The following is a 19,603-nucleotide window of genomic DNA, read 5'->3' as shown; positions in this document are numbered from 1 at the left end:
CAGGTGCCCGCCACCACGCCTGGCTAATTTTTTGTATTTTTAGTAGAGACGGGGTTTCCCCGTGTTAGCCAGGATAGTCTTGATCTGACCTCGTGATCCGCCCGCCTCGGCCTCCCACAGTGCTGGGATTACGGGCGTGAGCCACCACGCCTGGCCTATTTATTTCATTTTTGGGACCGGGTCTCACTCTGTCACCCCAGCTGGAGTGCAGTGGCACGATCACAGCTCCCTGCAGCCTGGAACTCCTGAGCTCAAGTGATCCTTCCACCTCAGCCTCCTGAGTACCTGGGACCACCATGCCCTGCTAATTTTTTTATTTTTTGTGGAGACAGGGTCTTGCTATGTTGTCCAGGCTGTGAATACACTGGAAGAAGACTATAAAAACTATTTAGACCGAGAAACCTCCAATAAATGTGTTCATTCAACAGATAGCAGCAGCCACATAAGTGTGCACTTGCTGCGTGCCGAGCTCCGGGTCAGGTGGTTTCATCTTTACAAGGAACTTGACAGGCCTGTGGAGAAGCACACGCCGGCAGCCAGGACGTGCACGGGGCCGGGAGTGCATTCACCCCCTGCGCCTGGCACGTCATAAAGCTGTGGGTGTCATGCAGGGCATGGACAACGTGGCTTCCTTCCTCCTAGGTGGCCGCTGCCAAGGTGGAAGCCGGGCATAACCGCCGCCACTTCAAGGCGGCCTCCTTGGAGCTGAGTGAGGTGAAGAAGGAGCTGCAGGCCAAGGAACACCTGGTGCAGAAGCTGCAGGCCGAGGCCGACGACCTTCAGTGAGTGCCTGGGCCCTGCCAGCCCTCAAACATGGCTGTCCTGGCAATGGGCGGGGTCTAATTCACACCTTCAGCACAGCGAGGGTCATCTATATTTTGCAAATTGCCAAGTACTTGAGTGAATCATAGGAGTAGAAGGCACCCAGCCTCCGTCTCCAGAATCCTGAGCCTCACTCACTGCCCCGTGTCCTCCCCCCAAGAGAGAAAGCGCCCCAGCAGGAGTACTTAGCTTCAGGTCAGAGGCGGGAAGGGGCAGCCCGGCGCGGGGCTGATGCTGTGGCTCTGTGGGCCCCATGCACTGTGGTCTCGGGGCCGGCACTCTCTGGGATCTGTGAGGGGTGCCGGCGAAGTGAGTCTCTGGGATCTGTGAGGGGTGCCAGCGAAGTGTGAGTCTCAGGTGCTTCGTGAGGACTGCCCGAGTGCACACTGTGGGCACCAAGCATGGCTGCAGCACACAGTGCACAGCAGAGGGCCTGCCAGGATGAACGCCTTCCACAGGCAGCGTTTCCCAGCGGGAGGGCACAGCACACTGGAGGAGCGTGGCGATTCCCTTCTTTCTTGTTTTTTTACGCTAGGATTCGGGAGGGGAAACATTCCCAGGAGATAGCACAGTTCCAAGCAGAGCTGGCCGAGGCCCGGGCGCAGCTCCAGCTCCTGCAGAAGCAGCTGGACGAGCAGCTCAGCAAACAGCCCGTGGGAAACCAAGAGGTGACGGTTCGCGGGGGCTGGACTCACAGGGCTGGACTTGCGGGGCTGGACTTGCGGGGCTGGACTCACGGGTGCCCTGGGTGACTTCACTCCATCCTGCTTGGGGAGGAACAGTGATGGTTTTCTGAATATGGTATTAAAAGATAAACCAAAACACAGCTAGAGCCATTTTCCAGGGCAGTAAAGCCACTTTAATGTTCTTTTGGCCATGTGACTTTCCCCTCTTTAGATGGAAAATCTCAAATGGGAGGTGGATCAGAAAGAAAGAGAAATCCAGTCCTTGAAGCAGCAGCTGGACTTGACGGAGCAGCAGGGCAGGAAGGAACTGGAAGGGCTACAGCAGCTGCTGCAGGTACCTGTGTGTGAGGCGCTGGATACAGGCGGGAGCAGCAGGGAGGAAGGAGCTGGAGGGGCTACAGCAGCTGCTGCAGGTATCTGTGTGTGAGGCGCTGGATACAGGTGGGAGCAGCAGGGAGGAAGGAGCTGGAGGGGCTACAGCAGCTGCTGCAGGTACCTGTGTGTGAGGCGCTGGATACAGGTGGGAGCAGCAGGGAGGAAGGAGCTGGAGGGGCTACAGCAGCTGCTGCAGGTACCTGTGTGTGAGGCACTGGATACAGGTGGGAGCAGCAGGGAGGAAGGAGCTGGAGGGGCTACAGCAGCTGCTGCAGGTACCTGTGTATGAGGTGCTGGGCACAGGCAGGAGCACTACTTCTGGGGCAGCCCCTGGTTCCTGTGCCGTGCGGCCTGCGGCCAGGCAGTGCTCCCGGGGAGCTGGCGCCCTCGTGCAGTGGGGCGCTCGCAAAGTCACCTGGTCCACGTCATGCGGCAGGACAGAGGCAGGGGCGAAGCCTGGGCCGGCTCCGATCCCTTGGCCGCGCTGTGTGTCACGGACCAAGAACGTGATTTCATAGACTACAGCAAATGGGAGGGGGCGTGGGAAAAGTTTGCCAACTTGCGATAAACTTCTCAACAAAGAACTCAGGGTTCGGTCTTGACTGCTCGGGAAAGGAGTGTAATTGCTAAGTCCCCCTTGTAAATGAGGGGCTTGAGTTACAGTGAGAATTTATTTATAGACACAGGCCGAGAAGTGTCCATCATCCAGAAATCCAAAACCTGGCCAGGCCTGGTGGCTCACACCTGTAGTCCCAGCACTTGGGCAGTGAGCTGTGGTTGGACCACTGCACTCCAGCCTGGATGACAGAGTGAGACCCTGTGTCTAAAAAAACCAAAAACAAAAATCCAAAATCTGAAACTTTCTGAGCATCAGCATGATAAAGGAAATGATCATTGGAACATTTCAAATTTTTGGATTGTGGATACTCAGCTGGTAGTTGTAATGCAGATATTCAAAATTCCAAAATTTGACACACTTCTGGTCCTGAGCATTTTGGACCTGGACTGGCATCATCTGGACGGCGCCGAGGAGGACATATGTGTGCTTAACCTATGAAAACACAAACTCGGATCTTGGCAGGATGTTTAAGATCTGTTAGCTTTTAAAAATCTGACTTCATTTTCCACAGAACGTCAAGTCTGAGTTGGAGGTGGCCCAGGAAGACCTGTCCATGACCCAGAAGGATAAATTGATGCTCCAGGCAAAAGTGTCGGAGCTGAAGAACAACATGAAGACCCTGCTCCAGCAGAACCAGCAGCTCAAGCTGGACCTACGCCGCGGCGCGGCCAAGACGGTACTCAGGCCCGCGTCCCTCCCGGGGTAGCCGACGTGCACTGTAGATGCTCTTGGACAGGAGGCTGGCAGACGTGTTAGTCATTCAGACATAAACGGATTTGTTTAGCCCACACTGAGCAGCTGCTGTGTAGTCAGCGGTAATGGGGTATGCTGCTCAGGTGACAGATGAAATCATTTCATTCTGGTTTCATTCATCCAACAGCGTTTTCCTCGTTCCGTGAATTCAAATACCACTTTGTTATAATGTGCTTTGTAAAGCAGATGAGCGGTGGTCTGTGACTCGGCAGTCCCTGCTGTGTGTGAAGGGCCGGGGCCCGGGAGCTGTGCCCAAGCGCCCGGCGGTTTTCTGTGCTCGGTCCACATCCATGTTTTCCAGGAGGCAGGTGGGAGGGCAGCGCTCGGATTCAGAGGCCATTTGGCGTCGTGTGCTTATCTGTGGAAAAAGTTTGAAGTCCTAGAAAAGGGAGCCTAAGCTGGAAAACTTACTTAATTTCTTAAGGAAATTCCCCATCAAGGTCTTGAGTCTCTGACGGGAGAAGCGTCTGGGAGAGCTGTAGTCTGTGGCTCGGCCCCGTCCTGCCGCAGACCCAGGACTTAGGTTGTCTCTGCTTTGCTCTGGTTTTGTGCCTTAGGAATAAAGGTGTTTCCTCAGACAGCTATTCTGGAGCTCCGGGGACTGTCGTGCTGGGCTGCCACGGCGGCCAGGACGGTCCCCTTCCCAGAGGCCCCACGTCCACCAGTTGGGGAGGCCCGTCTGCTACAAGCTGTGCTAGTGAGACTGACCTGAGGGAGGGGACGGTGGGAAAGCTGATCATGTGCTTTTAAAAACAGAGAAAGGAGCCGAAAGGCGAGGCCAGCTCTTCCAACCCTGCCACACCCATCAAGATCCCGGACTGCCCAGTTCCCGCCTCGCTGCTGGAGGAGCTGCTAAGACCACCGCCTGCCGTGAGCAAGGAGCCCCTGAAGAACCTCAACAGCTGCCTCCAGCAGCTCAAGTATGACCGTATTCCGTGCTGCACTTCAGCTAGTCTTAAAGATTAATGCCCTCTTACCTGGGAGGACACTCCTGGTGCCAGTACTGAGTGCCCAGCAGAGTTCAAGCAGGTTTACATAAGGGTGGGGGACTTGCACACACAGCCTCTGAGGTTTACATAAGGAAGGGACTTGCACACACAGCCTCTGAGGTTTATATAAAGGGGGAGGGACTCAGCCTCTGAGGTTTATATAAAGGGGGAGGGACTCACAGCCTCTGAGGTTTATATAAAGGGGAAGGGGGACTCAGCCTCTGAGGTTTATATAAGGAAGGGACTTGCACACACAGCCTCTGAGGTTTATATAAGGAAGGGACTTGCACACACAGCCTCTGAGGTTTATATAAGGGAGGGACTTGCACACACAGCCTCTGAGGTTTATATAAGGAAGGGACTTGCACACACAGCCTCTGAGGTTTATATAAGGGAGGGACTTGCACACACAGCCTCTGAGGTTTATATAAAGGGGGAGGGACTCAGCCTCTGAGGTTTATATAAAGGGGGAGGGACTCAGCCTCTGAGGTTTATATAAAGGGGGAGGGACTCAGCCTCTGAGGTTTATATAAAGGGGGAGGGACTCACAGCCTCTGAGGTTTATATAAAGGGGAAGGGGGACTCAGCCTCTGAGGTTTATATAAGGAAGGGACTTGCACACACAGCCTCTGAGGTTTATATAAGGGAGGGACTTGCACACACAGCCTCTGAGGTTGATATAAGGGAGGGACTTGCACACACAGCCTCTGAGGTTTATATAAGGGAGGGACTTGCACACACAGCCTCTGAGGTTTATATAAGGGAGGGACTTGCACACACAGCCTCTGAGGTTTATATAAGGGAGGGACTTGCACACACAGCCTCTGAGGTTTATATAAGGGAGGGACTTGCACACACAGCCTCTGAGGTTTATATAAGGGAGGGACTTGCACACACAGCCTCTGAGGTTTATATAAGGGAGGGACTTGCACACACAGCCTCTGAGGTTTATATAAGGAAGGGACTTGCACACACAGCCTCTGAGGTTTATATAAGGGAGGGACTTGCACACACAGCCTCTGAGGTTTATATAAGGGAGGGACTTGCACACACAGCCTCTGAGGTTTATATAAGGGAGGGACTTGCACACACAGCCTCTGAGGTTTATATAAGGGAGGGACTTGCACACACAGCCTCTGAGGTTTATGGAGGGACTTGCACACACAGCCTCTGAGGTTGATATAAGGGAGGGACTTGCACACACAGCCTCTGAGGTTGATATAAGGAAGGGACTTGGACACACAGCCTCTGAGGTTGATATAAGGAAGGGACTTGCACACACAGCCTCTGAGGTTTATATAAGGAAGGGACTTGCACACACAGCCTCTGAGGTTTATATAAGGAAGGGACTTGCACACACAGCCTCTGAGGTTTATATAAGGAAGGGACTTGCACACACAGCCTCTGAGGTTTATATAAGGAAGGGACTTGCACACACAACCTCTGAGGTTTATATAAGGGAGGGACTTGCACACACAGCCTCTGAGGTTTATATAAGGGAGGGACTTGCACACACAGCCTCTGAGGGTTATATAAGGGAGGGACTTGCACACACAGCCTCTGAGGGTTATATAAGGGAGGGACTTGCACACACAGCCTCTGAGGTTGATATAAGGGAGGGACTTGCACACACAGCCTGTGAGGTTTATATAAGGGAGGGACTTGCACACACAGCCTGTGAGGTTTATATAAGGGAGGGACTTGCACACACAGCCTCTGAGGTTTATATAAGGGAGGGACTTGCACACACAGCCTCTGAGGCTTATATAAGGGAGGGACTTGCGCACACAGCCTCTGAGGCTTATATAAGGGAGGGACTTGCACACACAGCCTCTGAGGTTTATATAAGGGAGGGACTTGCACACACAGCCTCTGAGGTTTATATAAGGGAGGGACTTGCACACACAGCCTCTGAGGTTTATATAAGGGAGGGACTTGCACACACAGCCTCTGAGGTTTATATAAGGGAGGGACTTGCACACACAGCCTCTGAGGTTTATATAAGGGAGGGACTTGCACACACAGCCTCTGAGGTTGATATAAGGGAGGGACTTGCACACACAGCCTCTGAGGTTGATATAAGGGAGGGACTTGCACACACAGCCTCTGAGGTTTATATAAGGGAGGGACTTGCACACACAGCCTCTGAGGTTTATATAAGGGAGGGACTTGCACACACAGCCTCTGAGGTTTATATAAGGGAGGGACTTGCACACACAGCCTCTGAGGTTTATATAAGGGAGGGACTTGCACACACAGCCTCTGAGGTTTATATAAAGGGGGAGGGACTCACAGCCTCTGAGGTTTATATAAAGGGGGAGGGACTCACAGCCTCTGAGGTTTATATAAAGGGGGAGGGACTCACAGCCTCTGAGGTTTATATAAAGGGGAAGGGGGACTCGCATAGCCTCTGAGGTTTATATAAAGGTGGGGGAACTCACACACACAGCCTGTGAACTCATAGGTGGAAACTGCCTGGAGTTAAACTACGCTGATAGGCCCTGAGAAGCTGGAAGGCCACACATGGTGCACCTGGCAGTCTGAGGCTGAGCGAAGTGTGTAGGGCGGAGCCAGGCGGCGCCCCGAGGGCAGGTAACGGAGTGGAAGTCGCGTGTGCCAGGCCTCAGTGACAGCTTCCACCCTGCCGCCTGGTCAGGACTGGTCCTTGAGCCTGTGTCCTCTGCACACGCCCTCTGTTGTCCACTGCACAGTGTAGAGAACGGTGCTGAGAACAGCTGAGCTTCTGTGGTCTCAGTTGGTTTGCGGATCCCCGAAGGCACCCCGGTCCACTCAGGTGCTAGCGAGTGGCACTGTCCACAGGTGGCGCATTCTGCCTGGCACTTGTGTGATCTGGGCTTTCTTCCTTCTTCTTCTGTCCCAGGCAGGAGATGGACAGCCTGCAGCGCCAGATGGAGGAGCATGCCCTGACAGTGCACGAGTCTCTGTCCTCGTGGACGCCGCTGGAGCCAGCCACTGCCAGCCCTGTGCCCCCGGGGGGTCATGCCGGCCCACGCGGCGACCCACAGAGACACAGTCAGAGCAGGGCTTCCAAAGAAGGGCCGGGAGAGTGACTGCTGCGGACTCGCCTCTGTGCGCCGCTGCCCCAGAATGCTCTCTTATCAATGTTATTTATTTGATTGTGTGGTCGATGTTTTTCTAAGACATGAAATTTAAGTTTTGTTTTGCCTTTAACAAGAAGTAAAATATATAGCAGAATGAGAGCCAAGGATTAGAAAAACATTCGAAGATCACAATTAGCTTTTCACATGGAATGACCAACTCTTAAAAGCCTGATAGGCTCTCGGCGAGGAGCTTTGAACGTGTCTGAAGGGTTACTTGTAGGTCGTGGCTTCTGAGCGGCCACTGATGCTGCTCTCTGCGAGTGACAGGGAGAGGCTGCGTAACTGGGAGAAGCTGTGTGACAGGGTCTGCGGCACCGCGCCTGGCCAGGCCGGCTGCAGTTTCTCACTTCCTTGTTCCATTCAGTAAGAGCTTTACTTTTCCGCAGAAATGAAATTTTATTTGTACCTTTGGCTTTTTACTTGTTTTTTTGGATAGCCATCCCACCATAGGATGTGTACAGATACTGAAGATCATAATCCAATCTTTGTTTTTTGGTTTTTGTTTTTTTGAGACAGAGTCTCGCTTTGTTGCCCAGGCTGGAGTGCAGTGGCGCACTCTCCGCTCACTGCAAGCTCCACCTTCCAGGTTCATGCGATTCTCCTGCCTCAGCCTCTCGAGTAGCTGGGACTACAGGCGTGCGCCACTATGCCAGGCTAATGTTTGTATTTTTAGCAGCGATGGGGTTTCACCATGTTGGCCAGGATGGTCTCTATCTCCTGACCTCAAGTGATCTGCCCATCTCAGCCTCCCAAAGTGCTGGGATTACAGGCGTGAGCCCCTGCGCCCGGCCTGTAACCCAATCTTTAAGAAGCATATGCTCATATTATTGAAGAAGAATCTACTTATTATTGATTGCCTTTTGAAAATTTGTTGGGAATAATTTACCTGCAGGATTTAGGGATGTCAGTCAGAAAATTCTAAGAAATATAATTATTTTATTTACCTTCTAAAGCCAAATATTCTTACACAGAAAGGTCCTCTGTTGTTCTGGTTTTACTTTGTTGCTGAGGATCTTTCCTTCCTGCTGGTCTCTTTCTCTCAGGCCACTGGCCCTGTGTGATTCCACCGTGGCTGGCCACCGGGAAGGGGCAGCTTGGACCCTTGGTCAGGCCTGACGGCCATCAGGAGGCACGAGGACGCTGAGGCCCCATATCTGATCTGACCTTTGGGGGGCACAGGGAGAGGCCAGAGGGAGAGGAAGGAGGGTGGAGGAGGAGGAGGAGAGCGGACCAGGGGCTCCCTGCAGTGACTCCTGCGGTTTCCCCTGGAGTCAGCCAGGCGTAGGTCGCAGGCGGTAACAAGCCTCACACTCCTGTTCCCCAACTGAAAATCTTTACCAGTGTCTGTGGGAGCGCCTGTACTTGTGCAGTCATCGAGAAGTCCTGGATCTTTTGTGGTTACACCAGCATCATGTGGCGAGCAGAGGCGATTTCCGGAAGAGACAGGCAGGCACCGTGAGGAAGGTGGCTGTGCTCTCCCAGGGTGTCTCAGAGACAGATGCCTTATTTAAAATCAGCACGACATGTGTGAGATCTTCTGTTTCCCACCCCAAATCCTGAAACGCTGCAGACACTGGCTGACTGGGAGAGGTGGGGTCTGTAAGTTGTCCCCTAGTTTGCTAAGAAAATCTAAAATAATATTTATTATATGAGTTAGAGAGAGAATGGGTCTGTGTGGCCTCCTCTGCAGATGTATTGGTCTGAAATGAGGTTCTGAGTCACTGGCCAGGCCAGATGTGCTCATGTCGGTGTCTGGTGTCTGTTTTGTGGAGAAAACAGTATGGTGTGTTTTAAGCTATTTGTGTTCTGTTGTAATATACTTTTAGAAGGTTAATTGGTAAGGTTAAGGTAGCATTAACCACAAAGATGTTTGGTATTTAAAAAATATTCTCTAGCAAATATTGGAATTTCCAAAATATATCATTTGTACAGGGTTAATTTTGAAATAATACTTGAAAATTTCATTATAAATATATCCTACTTTTTATCTTAAGTTGAAGATGTTATTTACTAAATTGTTCTTGTACCATTAGAAAAAAAAATATGGCAATTTACGTGCTTATTTATTTTGGCTGTACTACCCCTTTGTTTTAATTTTAAAATCAAGAAATCGGGCCGGGCGCGGTGGCTCATGCCTGTAATCCCAGCACTTTGGGAGGCCGAGGCGGGTGGATCACCTGAGGTTAAGAGGTCCAGACCATCCTGGCCAACATGGCAAAACCCCGTCTTTACTAAACATACAAAAATTAGCCGGGTGTGGTAGTGCGCACCTATAATCCCAGCTACTTGGGAGGCTGAGGCAGGAGAATCACTTGAACCCGGGAGGCGGAGCTTGCAGTGAGCCGAGATCGCGCCACTGCACTCCAGCCTGGGCAACAGAGCGAGACTCCGTCTCAAAAATAAATAAATAAATGATTTAAAAAAAATCTAAAATTGAGAAATCACACATTCAGTGGGGAGCGACTTCTCCTTGCTTATGGAAAGTCCTCGAGTGATGTTCACCATGTATTTTTTTTTCTCTTAGGACAGACTAATTCTGAAAATACCGAAGGAAAAGTAGCTCTATGTTCTCACCCCGGTTTTCCTGCGTGTGCACCCTCGGGTGCGATGCCTCCCCCAGCGCTCTGTGGCCGCCGGTGCCGGGGCCCCCTCTGGTTTGGCAGGGCCTGGCTGCCTTTGCTCCCTGCAGTGAGTCTTTTGGTGTTTTCATGCACGGCTTGTGCTGCTGGATCTGAGGCCTCTCGTGTTCACGCGGACACTGCCTTCAGGCTTCCTTCCTTAAGAAGACGCCTAAAAGAGGAAGTTGGAATTTTTTTTTTTTTTTTTTTTGAGACAGAGTCTCGCTCTGTCGCCCAGGCTGGAGTGCAGTGGCGTGATCTCTGCTCACTGCAAGCTCTGCCGTCCGGGTTCAAGCGATTCTCCTGCCTCATTCTCCCCAGTAGCTGGGATTACAGGTGCCCACCACCACACCAGACTAATTTTTGTATTTTTAGAGGGGTGGAGTTCCACCATGTTGGCCAGGCTGGTCTTGAACTCTTGACCTCAGGTGATCCTGATCCGCAGCCTCCCAAAGTGCTGGAATTATAGGCGTGAACCACCGCCCCCGGCTGAAGTTGGATTTTTAAATTGCTTTTTTTTATTGTTGAGGTTTTTTTCTTATCTCCAAGGGACTGTCCCGGCACTTCTACCTCCCAGAGTTACTTCAGTGCGTAAAGTTTGAATTATTTTGTTCTTGTGGGCAGAAGTGGGAATGATGGAATATCCTCCCTGAAAAGGCGGTGAAGTTGGGAGTACTGCTTAGAAAACAGGGTCACCAGCGCATTATGTGGCGTGTTCATCCCCACGCTGTGTGTCACAACAGGCTAGGGCGCTTCACGATGTCACTACTTGTTTTTCTGACGTTCCAAAAACAATGTAACTTGGTTTTCATGTGTTTTTCCGTGGTATATGTGAGACTGATGCTACGGGTCTTACGGACTCACACCCGTTCCCACTCTGCAATATGGATCAGGCAGTGTTTTTGATAGGATGTGAAATGGACTCTCCTTGGGTGGGTCCAGCAGGGGCCCTGCCCACCAGAACACAGTCCGTGCTGTGCTGCACTGCCCTAAGGAGCTGGCCCTCAACTCTCCTTGGTCCAGGGTTCCCACAACATAGAGTCCTAGTTCCCTGAGGTCTTTACAAACAAAAACAGAATGTTGTACGTGAAGATTCTAGGAGGGGAGGGACGAGCAAATCTGAGAGAACCGTCCTGGGGCCTCCCTTCGAGGAGCCCTCTGATGTGAGGAGGGACTTGAGTGACTCTGTGGTGTGAGGTGTTCTGAGCTCACTGACCGGAAGGTCCTGGTGAATCTTGTCATAAGTGATCTCAGGCTCTCACAGGATCCGGAGGGAAATGTGTTAGAGGGTCTGGAAAATTCAGTGCTTTTGAGTTACTTGTTTTTATTAAAAATTTCCTCACAAAAGAAAGTCCTCAAGTTGTGGCTGTTCTTGGGAAAGGGGTCACCGTGTCTGACAAAGTGTAACTTTAAAAAGCACGTTGATTTTTTACAAATGTAAGTGTGCTTGGGAATTCCTTAAATTTTGTGCAATAAACTATTTTTTGGTAAAGATTTTCATATTCATTGGAAGCTTCATTTTAATATTTATATTTTGTCGTTTGGCAGTAACTTTTTAATCTCATGTTATTACACACTCTCTTCAACACGTGCTTTAAGAGAATTCTACTGTCCTGCCGGTTTCTGGCAGGAGTGAAGCAAACTTCTGTAGCTTGTGACCACGGCAGACGCGCGGCACCGCCTCCTCCGTCCTTGGCCCACGCTTCGCTTTGCCCGTTGTCATTTGCCAGGAATACAGAAGGAGGGGGAGCAAGCTTCCCGGTGAACCGGGGAAGGATGGTGACCGCTCTGTGCTGCGCCTCCTGCACTGGGTCTCATCATCCAGGTGCTGCCCTCTGCTGCGCCTCCCCGGTGGCAGTGGAGTCATGACTCTCAGACCTCAGCAATGTGACTTCCCAGATTATCGTCTTTTTCATCTGTACTTTGATTTTGGTCATTAAGAGTTAACCAGGCGTAAGCTGGGCATGGTGGCTCACACCTGTAATCCCAGCACTTTGGGAGGCTGGGAGGGGGTGGTCACCTGAGGTCAGGAGTTCAAGACCAGCCCGGCCAACATGGTGAAACTCGACCTCTACTAAACAAAAAATTAGCCTGGGCGTGGTGGCCGGCGCCTGTAATCCCCACTTGTCAGGAGGCTGAGGCAGAAGAATCGCTTGAACTCGGCGGGCAGAGGTTGCAGTGAGCCGAGATCACACCACTGCACTCCAGCCTGGGTGACAGAGCGTGACTCCGTCTAAAAAAAAAGTTAACCAGGTACAGAGTTTTCAGTTAGACGTTATTAGAGGCCACCATGGTTTAAAAAGTACAGAAAAGGGGCAGGAAGTGGTGGTCGCTGGGCTTGGCCCTGTGGGATTAATGCACTTCCTCCTGTGAGCGTCACCAGCTTCTGTACCCAGAGAATTGCTACACAGATCAGAGTAAAAATTCCCTGACCACCTTCTGTGGCCTTAACTTTCTGAAATATTAAGGATATAATTTTTTTTTTTTGTCTATAGAACCCTTAAGGGGACATGTATGTATCTGAACTTTTTCCTTTTCTCCATGGAGTTGCTACGTGTTTGCAGGCACTGCACTGACAGGTGTATTTTAAGCTGTGTCTGTCTCAGCAGCTCGAAGCTCCACGCTGCATCCTGCTACAGAGCTCAGCAGTGGGTGTCAGGAGTGGTTTTGGCAGAGATGAATGGGTCACTTCTTCCTGGCTTAGAGTGGCGGCAGGTACTGTCAGGAATTTGGGTTGAGTGTAGGACAGAGGACGTATCGCTGATGGGAGGCTCAGGATTTTTTTTTTTTTTTTTTTTTTTGGAGACAAAGAGTCTCACTCTGTCGCCCAGGCTGGAGTGCAGTGGCGTGATCTCGGCTCACTGCAAGCTCCGCCTCCCAGGTTCACGCCATTCTCCTGCCTCAGCCTCCTGAGTAGCTGGGACTACAGGCTCCCGCCACCACGCCCGGCTAATTTCTTTTTGTATTTTAGTAGAGAACGGGGTTTCACCGTGTCGGCCAGGATGGTCTCGATCTCCTGACCTCATGATCCGCCCGCCTCGGCCTCCCAAAGTGCTGGGATTACAGGCATGAAGGAGACTCAGGATTTAAAAATCACCAGGTCACTCATAAATCTGAGACCTCGGGTAGTATTAGGAAGCAGGCCAGGCGCAGTGGCTCATGCCTGTAATCCCAGCGCTTTGGGAGGCTGAGGCGGGTGAATCACTCAAGGTCAGGAATTTGAAACCAGCCTGCCTAACATGGTGAAACCCCATCTCTACTAAAAATACAAAAATTAGCCGGGCGTGGTGATGGGCGCTTGTAATCCCAGCTGCTCAGGAGGCTGAGGCAGGAGAATTGTTGAAGCCGGGAGGTGGAGGCTGCAGTGAGTGGAGTTCGTGCCGTTGCACTCCAGCCTGGGCAACAAAGTTGAGACTCGAGATAAAAAAAAAAAAGCAGGAAGCAGATAATGGGGAAAACTAAGATGACTGCACTTCCGCCGTCTAGCTTGATGGATAAACATGACAGTTGCTGGCAGCGTCCCCAAGCCTTTCCCAGATGACGAGAGCAAGTCCCAGCACTTGGTGGCGTCTACAGTCAGGAGCATTTGTTGGAACTTGGCGGCCTCTACACACGCTTCCGTCTGAGGGGGAATGTTGCAGGTTGCGATAAAGAGCATACCTGGGCAGTGGCCTTTCTCCTGGACACAGGGCGATGTTAAACTGCCGCTGGGCCGCCTCTGCCCATGTTTGCAACGCCCTCTGCTCGCCTGTGTGTGGGGGTGCCCTACAGCCCTCCCCCTGGCAGCGCCCTCTTCACCTGTGTGTGGGGGCGTCCTACAGCCCTCCCCCTGGCAGTGCCCTCTGCTCGCCTGTGTGTGGGGATGTCCTACAGCCCTCCCCCTGGCAGTGCCCTCTTCACCTGTGTGTGGGGGCGTCCTACAGCCCTCCCCCTGGCAGTGCCCTCTTCACCTGTGTGTGGGGGCGTCCTACAGCCCTCCCCCTGGCAGTGCCCTCTTCACCTGTGTGTGGGGGCGTCCTACAGCCCTCCCCCTGGCAGTGCCCTCTTCACCTGTGTGTGGGGGCGTCCTACAGCCCTCCTCCTGGCAGTGCCCTCTTCACCTGTGTGTGTGGGCGTCCTACAGCCCTCCCCCTGGCAGTGCCCTCTTCACCTGTGTGTGGGGGCGTCCTACAGCCCTCCCCCTGGCAGTGCCCTCTGCTCGCCTGTGGGGGTGTCCTACAGCCCTCCCCCCTGGCAGTGCCCTCTTCACCTGTGTGTGGGGGCGTCCTACAGCCCTCCCCCTGGCAGTGCCCTCTTCACCTGTGTTGGGGCGTCCTACAGCCCTCCCCCTGGCAGTGTCCTCTTCACCTGTGTGTGGGGGCGTCCTACAGCCTCCCCCCGGCTCCACCACTGGCTGCCAGTGACCTTCACAGTGTCCACGTCTCTAAGTTCTGACTCCATCTGAAGTGAGGGCTGAAGGTGGCGGAACCTCTGGGAGGCGTGAAGGCCGACTGTGGGCACCCAAGGCAGCTGAGGGCTGGCGATGCCCCCGTTACTGATGAGGTGGGAACCTCTAGCCCCAAAGGCAGCATGTCCCTGGCAGCACCTGGGGAGGCAGCTGTGGGAGCACCACCAGGACGCCCATCTCCGCGGCCCTCGGCTCAGGGATTTGCGGGAGATTGCTGGGCTTTTCTACACATCGTCGGGGTTGGATTTCACCTTCATATGAAATAGATATATTTTGAGACAGAGTTTCACTCTTGTTGCCCAGGCTGGAGTGCAGTGTCTCGATCTCAGCTCACTGCAACCTCTTCCTGCTGGGTTCAAGTGACTCTCCTGCCTCAGCCTCCAGAGTAGCTGGGCTTACAGGCTCCCGCCACCACACCCGGCTAATTTTTGTATTTTTAGTAGAGATGGGGTTTCACCATTTTGTTCAGGCTGGTCTCGAACCCCTGACCTCAGGTGATTCGCCTGCCTCTGCCTCCCAAAGTGCTAGGATTACAGGCATGAGCCACCGCGCCCGGCCCACAGTGAAATATTTTTGAGTGTCATGTCTAAATGCCCTGAAACCCAGAGAAGGACAATCTTGTCTCTGCTCGCGGAGCCTCCCACAGCACTTCCATTGTTGCAAGATTTCCTTCTGAGCGTTAAACGTGCATTTCTGGAGACTGGATAGATACGTCAAGTGTATCTTCCCAATGTTTTCAAAAATGCCCCTATCTTCACCCAGAAAACAGACCCCCCCCCCCTCCCCGTCCCTGCAGCTGGGCATCTGATGGTCACGGCCGCAGCTCCCCTGCCGCCCTCATTCCCCTGCATCAGCCCAGGTCACGTCTGATGGTCACGGCCGCAGCTCCCCTGCCACCCTCATTGCCCTGCATCAGCCCAGGTCCCACCAGGTTCTGGAGCCTGTACGTTTCCACTCAGGGCCGTTATCTCCACCTGAGGGCCTCTGGCGTCCTGCGGTTGCCGTCCCTGCCCCTGCATTTCCTCTGCTGAACCACTTGGCCTGGGCTGTTTTCCTGACTAGACCCTACTGTATGTAACATATGGCTGGGTTTCTACAAGTGCTAAATAGCCGTTGATAACAAACTTAATAGACACACGGCCTTTAAGGAAATCCAATTAATACTGAAAAAGAAGGGGAAGAAAAAAATTAGCTACTCCCTGCTCATCTAGGGCTTTTCCCAGCACGTTGCGAGTAAATCCTCGAGCTGTGAGACTTCAGCTTCCACTCAGTTCCTGGAGCTCACGTGGCCCCTTTGTGATCTGGGATTCAGCTTCCGCTCAGTCCCTGGGGCTCACACGGCCCCTCTGTGATCTCGGATCAGAAATGAAGTAGAAGTTAAACTACAACTAGGAATAAAATCAGGGCCGGGCGCAGTGGCTCACGCCTGTAATCCCAGCATTTTGGGAGGCCAAGTCGGGCGGATCACGAGGTCAGGAGATCGAGACCATCCTGGCTAACACGGTGAATCCCCGTCTCTACTAAAAATACAAAAAATTAGCCAGGCGTGGTGGCGGGCGCCTGTAGTCCCAGCTACTGGGGAGGCTGAGGTAGGAGAATGGCGTGAACCCGGGAGGTGGAGCTTGCAGTGAGCCGAGATCGCGCCACTGTACTCCAGCCTGGGCAACATAGCAAGACTCCGTCTCAAAAGAAAAAAAAATTCAGAACGGCTCTCAGAAGAGGCCGTTGATTCTAATAAGCTTCATTTTGTTCATTCACCGGAAATCCACTTCTACCTGCAGGAGTTTACATCTCAAAGTTTTTCATTTCTACCTAAACAGTGGCTAATATAGGGTTGGCTTCTGAACAGTGGAGTTGTTCTCCATGTTTTCCTGTGATTGTTCCTTTCTCATTTAACTGGGAGTGGATGCATTACATGGGGGTGAGGGCATGGCCCTATCAGGACCCTGGCTGCTTACCTGGATTCCACAGAAGTCCTGGTGTCAAGGCTGGTGGAGCTGCTGCACCAGAGACCCTCAAGCATGAAAACAGGATTGACCAGGACAGCCTCACGGTGCCGAGAACGAAAGTGCCTTCCCTCTCCGCTAATCCACAGCATCCACCTGCCCGAGAACAGCTCTCCCGGTCCCACCTTCCGTCCCGCTCTGAGGTGAGCGGGGAGAGAAAAGACAGGAATGCGCATTGTGGGCACTCGGGCTCCGTGGCCGCGTCCATCACCGTCCATCCACTCTCCGCCGCCTTTGCTTAGTCATGTGGCCGCTGGATGTGTTCAGGAGATGGCAGGGTCTCCACTGCCCACTGAGAGCTTCTGTTATGAAGAAAAAGCTCTTAATAACTTAATGGAGAGTGGACGCTGGGTGTCAACAGTTGACTACAGCTGACCATTTAACAAATCAGCTCTAAAGCCCTTCATGTATGGAGGCTCCGTAACAAGGACTTACGTAATTACCTTTTTATGTATGTATGTATGTACGTGTTTGTTTATTTATTTTTGAGACAGGGTCTCTCTCTCCCAGGCTGGAGGGCAATGGCGCAATCTTGGCTCACTGCAGCCTTGACCTCCCAGGCTCAAGTAATCCTCCCTCCTCAAGGCGTGTGCCACCACGTTCAGCTAATTTTTTAAATTTTTAGCACAGACAGCGTCTCGCCATATTGCCCAGGCTGGTCTCCACCTCCTGGGCTCAAGCGATCCTCTTGTCTCGGCCTCCCAAAGTGCTGGGATTACAGGTGTGAGCCACCGCGCCCAGCCTTCTTGGGCCTCTTCTAAGGGAAGTATATAAGGCTCTGTCCCATGACCTATCACCTCCCACAAGCCCCACATCCTAATACCATCACCTTGGGGATTAGGGTTTCTTTTTTTTTTGAGACAGAGTCTCGCTCTGTCACCCAGGCTGGAGTGCAGTGGCGTGATCTTGGCTCACTGCAAGCTCCGCCTCCCGGATTCACACCATTCTCTTGCCTCAGCCTCCCGAGTAGCTGGGACTACAAGCGCCTGCCACCATGCCTGGCTAATTTTTTGTATTTTTTAGTAGAGACGGGGTTTCACCATGTTAGCCAGGATGGTCTCGATTTCCTGACCTCGTGATCCGCCCGCCTCGGCCTCCCAAAGTCCTGGAATTACAGGCGTGAGCCACCACGCCCGGCCAAGGGGGGTTAGGGTTTCAACATACGAACGCTGGGGACAGACACTCAGAATACAGCAGAGGTGTACGTTTAACTTTGAAACTGCCTCACTATTTTCCAAAGTGGTTAACTCAGTGCTTGCTCTTGCCAGCAAAATTTGATATTGCCAATTTTTAAATTTTAGCCATTCTGGTGGATTTCAAGCAGCATCTCATCGTGGTTTGAATTTCCATTTCATCCATCTTCAAATTTACTGACCCTTTCTTCTGTAGTGCCCAACCAACCATTAGTACCATCCAATGATATTTTTTAAGAGATGGGGTCTTGCTATGTTGGTCTGGCTGGCGTGCAGTGGCTATTCACAGGCGAGATCACGCTCATGGCAGCCTCGAACTCCCGGACTGAAACTACCATCACCCCTCACGCTCCAGAGTTGCTGAGACTACAGACCTGAGCCACCTCGCTCAGATCGATTATGTTTTTAACCAAGGATATCAATTATATTTTTCAGGTCTTTCATTTTCATTTAATAATATCTAAATTAGGCGGGGCGCGGTGGCTCACGCCTGTAATCCCAGCACTTTGGGAGGCCGAGGCTGGTGGATCACTTGACATCAAGAGTTCGAGACCAGTCTGGCCAACATGAGGAAACCCCGTCTCTACTAAACATGCAAAAATTAGCCAGGCGTGGTGGTGGGCACCTGTAATCCCAGCTACTTGGGAGGCTGAGGCAGGAGAATCGCTGGAGCCCAGGAGGCGGAGGCTGCAGTGAGCCGAGATCGCGCCACTGCACTTCAGCTGGCGACAGAGCAAGACACGGCATCAAAAAATAAATAAAAAATCTAAATTACATACAGTAAAATCCTCCTTCCCTTTTTCGAGACAGGGTTTCACTATTAGGTTGGTTCAAAAGTAATTGCGGCTTTTACCATGACTTTCAAAATATTTGCCCAGGCTGGTCTCGAGCTCCCGAGCCGTGGGGATCCTCCCGCCTCGCCTCCCAAGGCGCTGGGACTCCGGACGTAGCCGCCGCGCCCGGCAAAATCCACGCTTTCAACTGCGCGTCAGGGCCACTTGGTGAAGGAGCGGGAAGCTCCGCCGGTCTCCCCAGCGCCGGCCGCCTGTTCTGCGGGTTCGCAGGAAAGTGAGAGGCGCCTCCTCACTCCTGCTCCAGGACGGGACGGCGGCCGCAAACGGTCCTCGGGCTCGGAGCACACGAACCCAGAGGCCGCACGCCTGCGAGACCGCTTCGTTCTCGGAGACGCACAGCGCCCCACGGACGCAAAGAAGCGCCGCCCCGCGCCCGGCCCCGCCCTGGTGGCCTCCCCGGGCCCCAGCCCCGGCCCCCGCCAGCACATTGCGCTCCCCGCGCCTCGCAGGTCCCAGGACCCCGCGTCGGGCTGCCCGCGCCCCGCCTGCCGCGCCCGCCTGTCCGCTCGCCCGTTCCCGCCCGCTTGGGACCCAGGGCCGGGGCCGCGCCCTCGCCGGGCCTCCGTGAGCGGGGCCGCCGTCCGTGTCCCCCGCGCCGCCCCGGCCGCCTCGAGCGCGGCGCCGTCAGGCAGGGCGCGGGCAGCCCGGAGCGGGGTCCTGGGACGGGCGCGGCGCCGGGCGCGGGCTCCTCGGCGGCTGCGGCCCGGGCGGCGGCGATGCTGTGGCCGCGGCTGGCGGCGGCCGAGTGGGCGGCGCTGGCCTGGGAGCTGTTGGGCGCCTCGGTGCTGCTGATCGCTGTGCGGTGGCTGGTGCGGCGGCTGGGCCCGCGGCCGGGGGGTCTGGGCCGCAGCGGGACCCCAGTTCCTCCGCCAAGCGCGGCCGCCGCCCCCGCCCCAGGTAAGGCCCAGGCGGTCGCTGGGTCCCCGCACCCTGGCCCCTTCCCCGCCCCGACGCCCTCCTCGGGCCTGGGGTCCCGGCCGCGCCCCTGGAGCCCCTGGAGCCGGCAGCAGTTGGGCGAGGCGGCCGGGGAAACCAGGGCCGGTCGGGAAAGGCCATTCCGGCCGCGGAAAGGGCAGTTGCGGGGGACTTGGCTTCCCGGGGCGGGGGTGGAGGGGCCAC

At 53.7% G+C, this 19,603-nt stretch overlaps 2 protein-coding genes and 1 long non-coding RNA gene across 19 annotated transcripts in view; 2 read left to right on the top strand and 1 right to left on the bottom strand.

The window, feature by feature from the left end:
* GOLGA3 (golgin A3) overlaps window positions 1-11,478 on the top strand; it is a 62,442-nt gene extending 50,964 nt beyond the window's left edge. For all 16 annotated transcript variants that reach the window (XM_055357721.1, XM_055357716.1, XM_055357725.2 and 13 more), the window contains 6 exons: window positions 643-782; window positions 1,358-1,490; window positions 1,720-1,842; window positions 3,014-3,178; window positions 4,012-4,175; window positions 7,126-11,478. In XM_055357721.1, coding sequence (XP_055213696.1) covers window positions 643-782; window positions 1,358-1,490; window positions 1,720-1,842; window positions 3,014-3,178; window positions 4,012-4,175; window positions 7,126-7,315 — 915 coding nt within the window. In that variant the 3' untranslated portion in view covers window positions 7,316-11,478. The remainder of the gene's footprint in view (window positions 1-642; window positions 783-1,357; window positions 1,491-1,719; window positions 1,843-3,013; window positions 3,179-4,011; window positions 4,176-7,125) is intronic.
* Window positions 9,749-18,931, bottom strand: LOC109029140 (uncharacterized). Of its 2 annotated transcripts, none has more exons than XR_008670284.2 (3): window positions 18,484-18,931; window positions 16,390-16,739; window positions 9,749-12,217 (listed from the first exon to the last, which is right to left on the bottom strand). It is a non-coding gene; the product is annotated as an uncharacterized lncRNA (long non-coding RNA). The 2 variants fall into 2 exon arrangements; XR_002008177.4 differs by having other exon boundaries at window positions 9,749-10,156.
* Window positions 18,932-19,150: 219 nt separating this feature from the next.
* Window positions 19,151-19,603, top strand: part of ANKLE2 (ankyrin repeat and LEM domain containing 2) — a 37,868-nt gene continuing 37,415 nt past the window's right edge. Inside the window, exon 1 of the mRNA XM_055357728.2 lies at window positions 19,151-19,381. Within this exon, the coding sequence (XP_055213703.1) occupies window positions 19,201-19,381 (181 nt within the window). The 5' untranslated portion in view covers window positions 19,151-19,200. The remainder of the gene's footprint in view (window positions 19,382-19,603) is intronic.

The sequence above is a fragment of the Gorilla gorilla genome, chromosome 10, assembly GCF_029281585.2.
Source record: "Gorilla gorilla gorilla isolate KB3781 chromosome 10, NHGRI_mGorGor1-v2.1_pri, whole genome shotgun sequence".
Classification (NCBI taxonomy): domain Eukaryota; kingdom Metazoa; phylum Chordata; class Mammalia; order Primates; family Hominidae; genus Gorilla; species Gorilla gorilla.
Note: the sequence above shows the minus strand (reverse complement) of the source record. Positions and strands in the feature narration are given on the sequence as shown.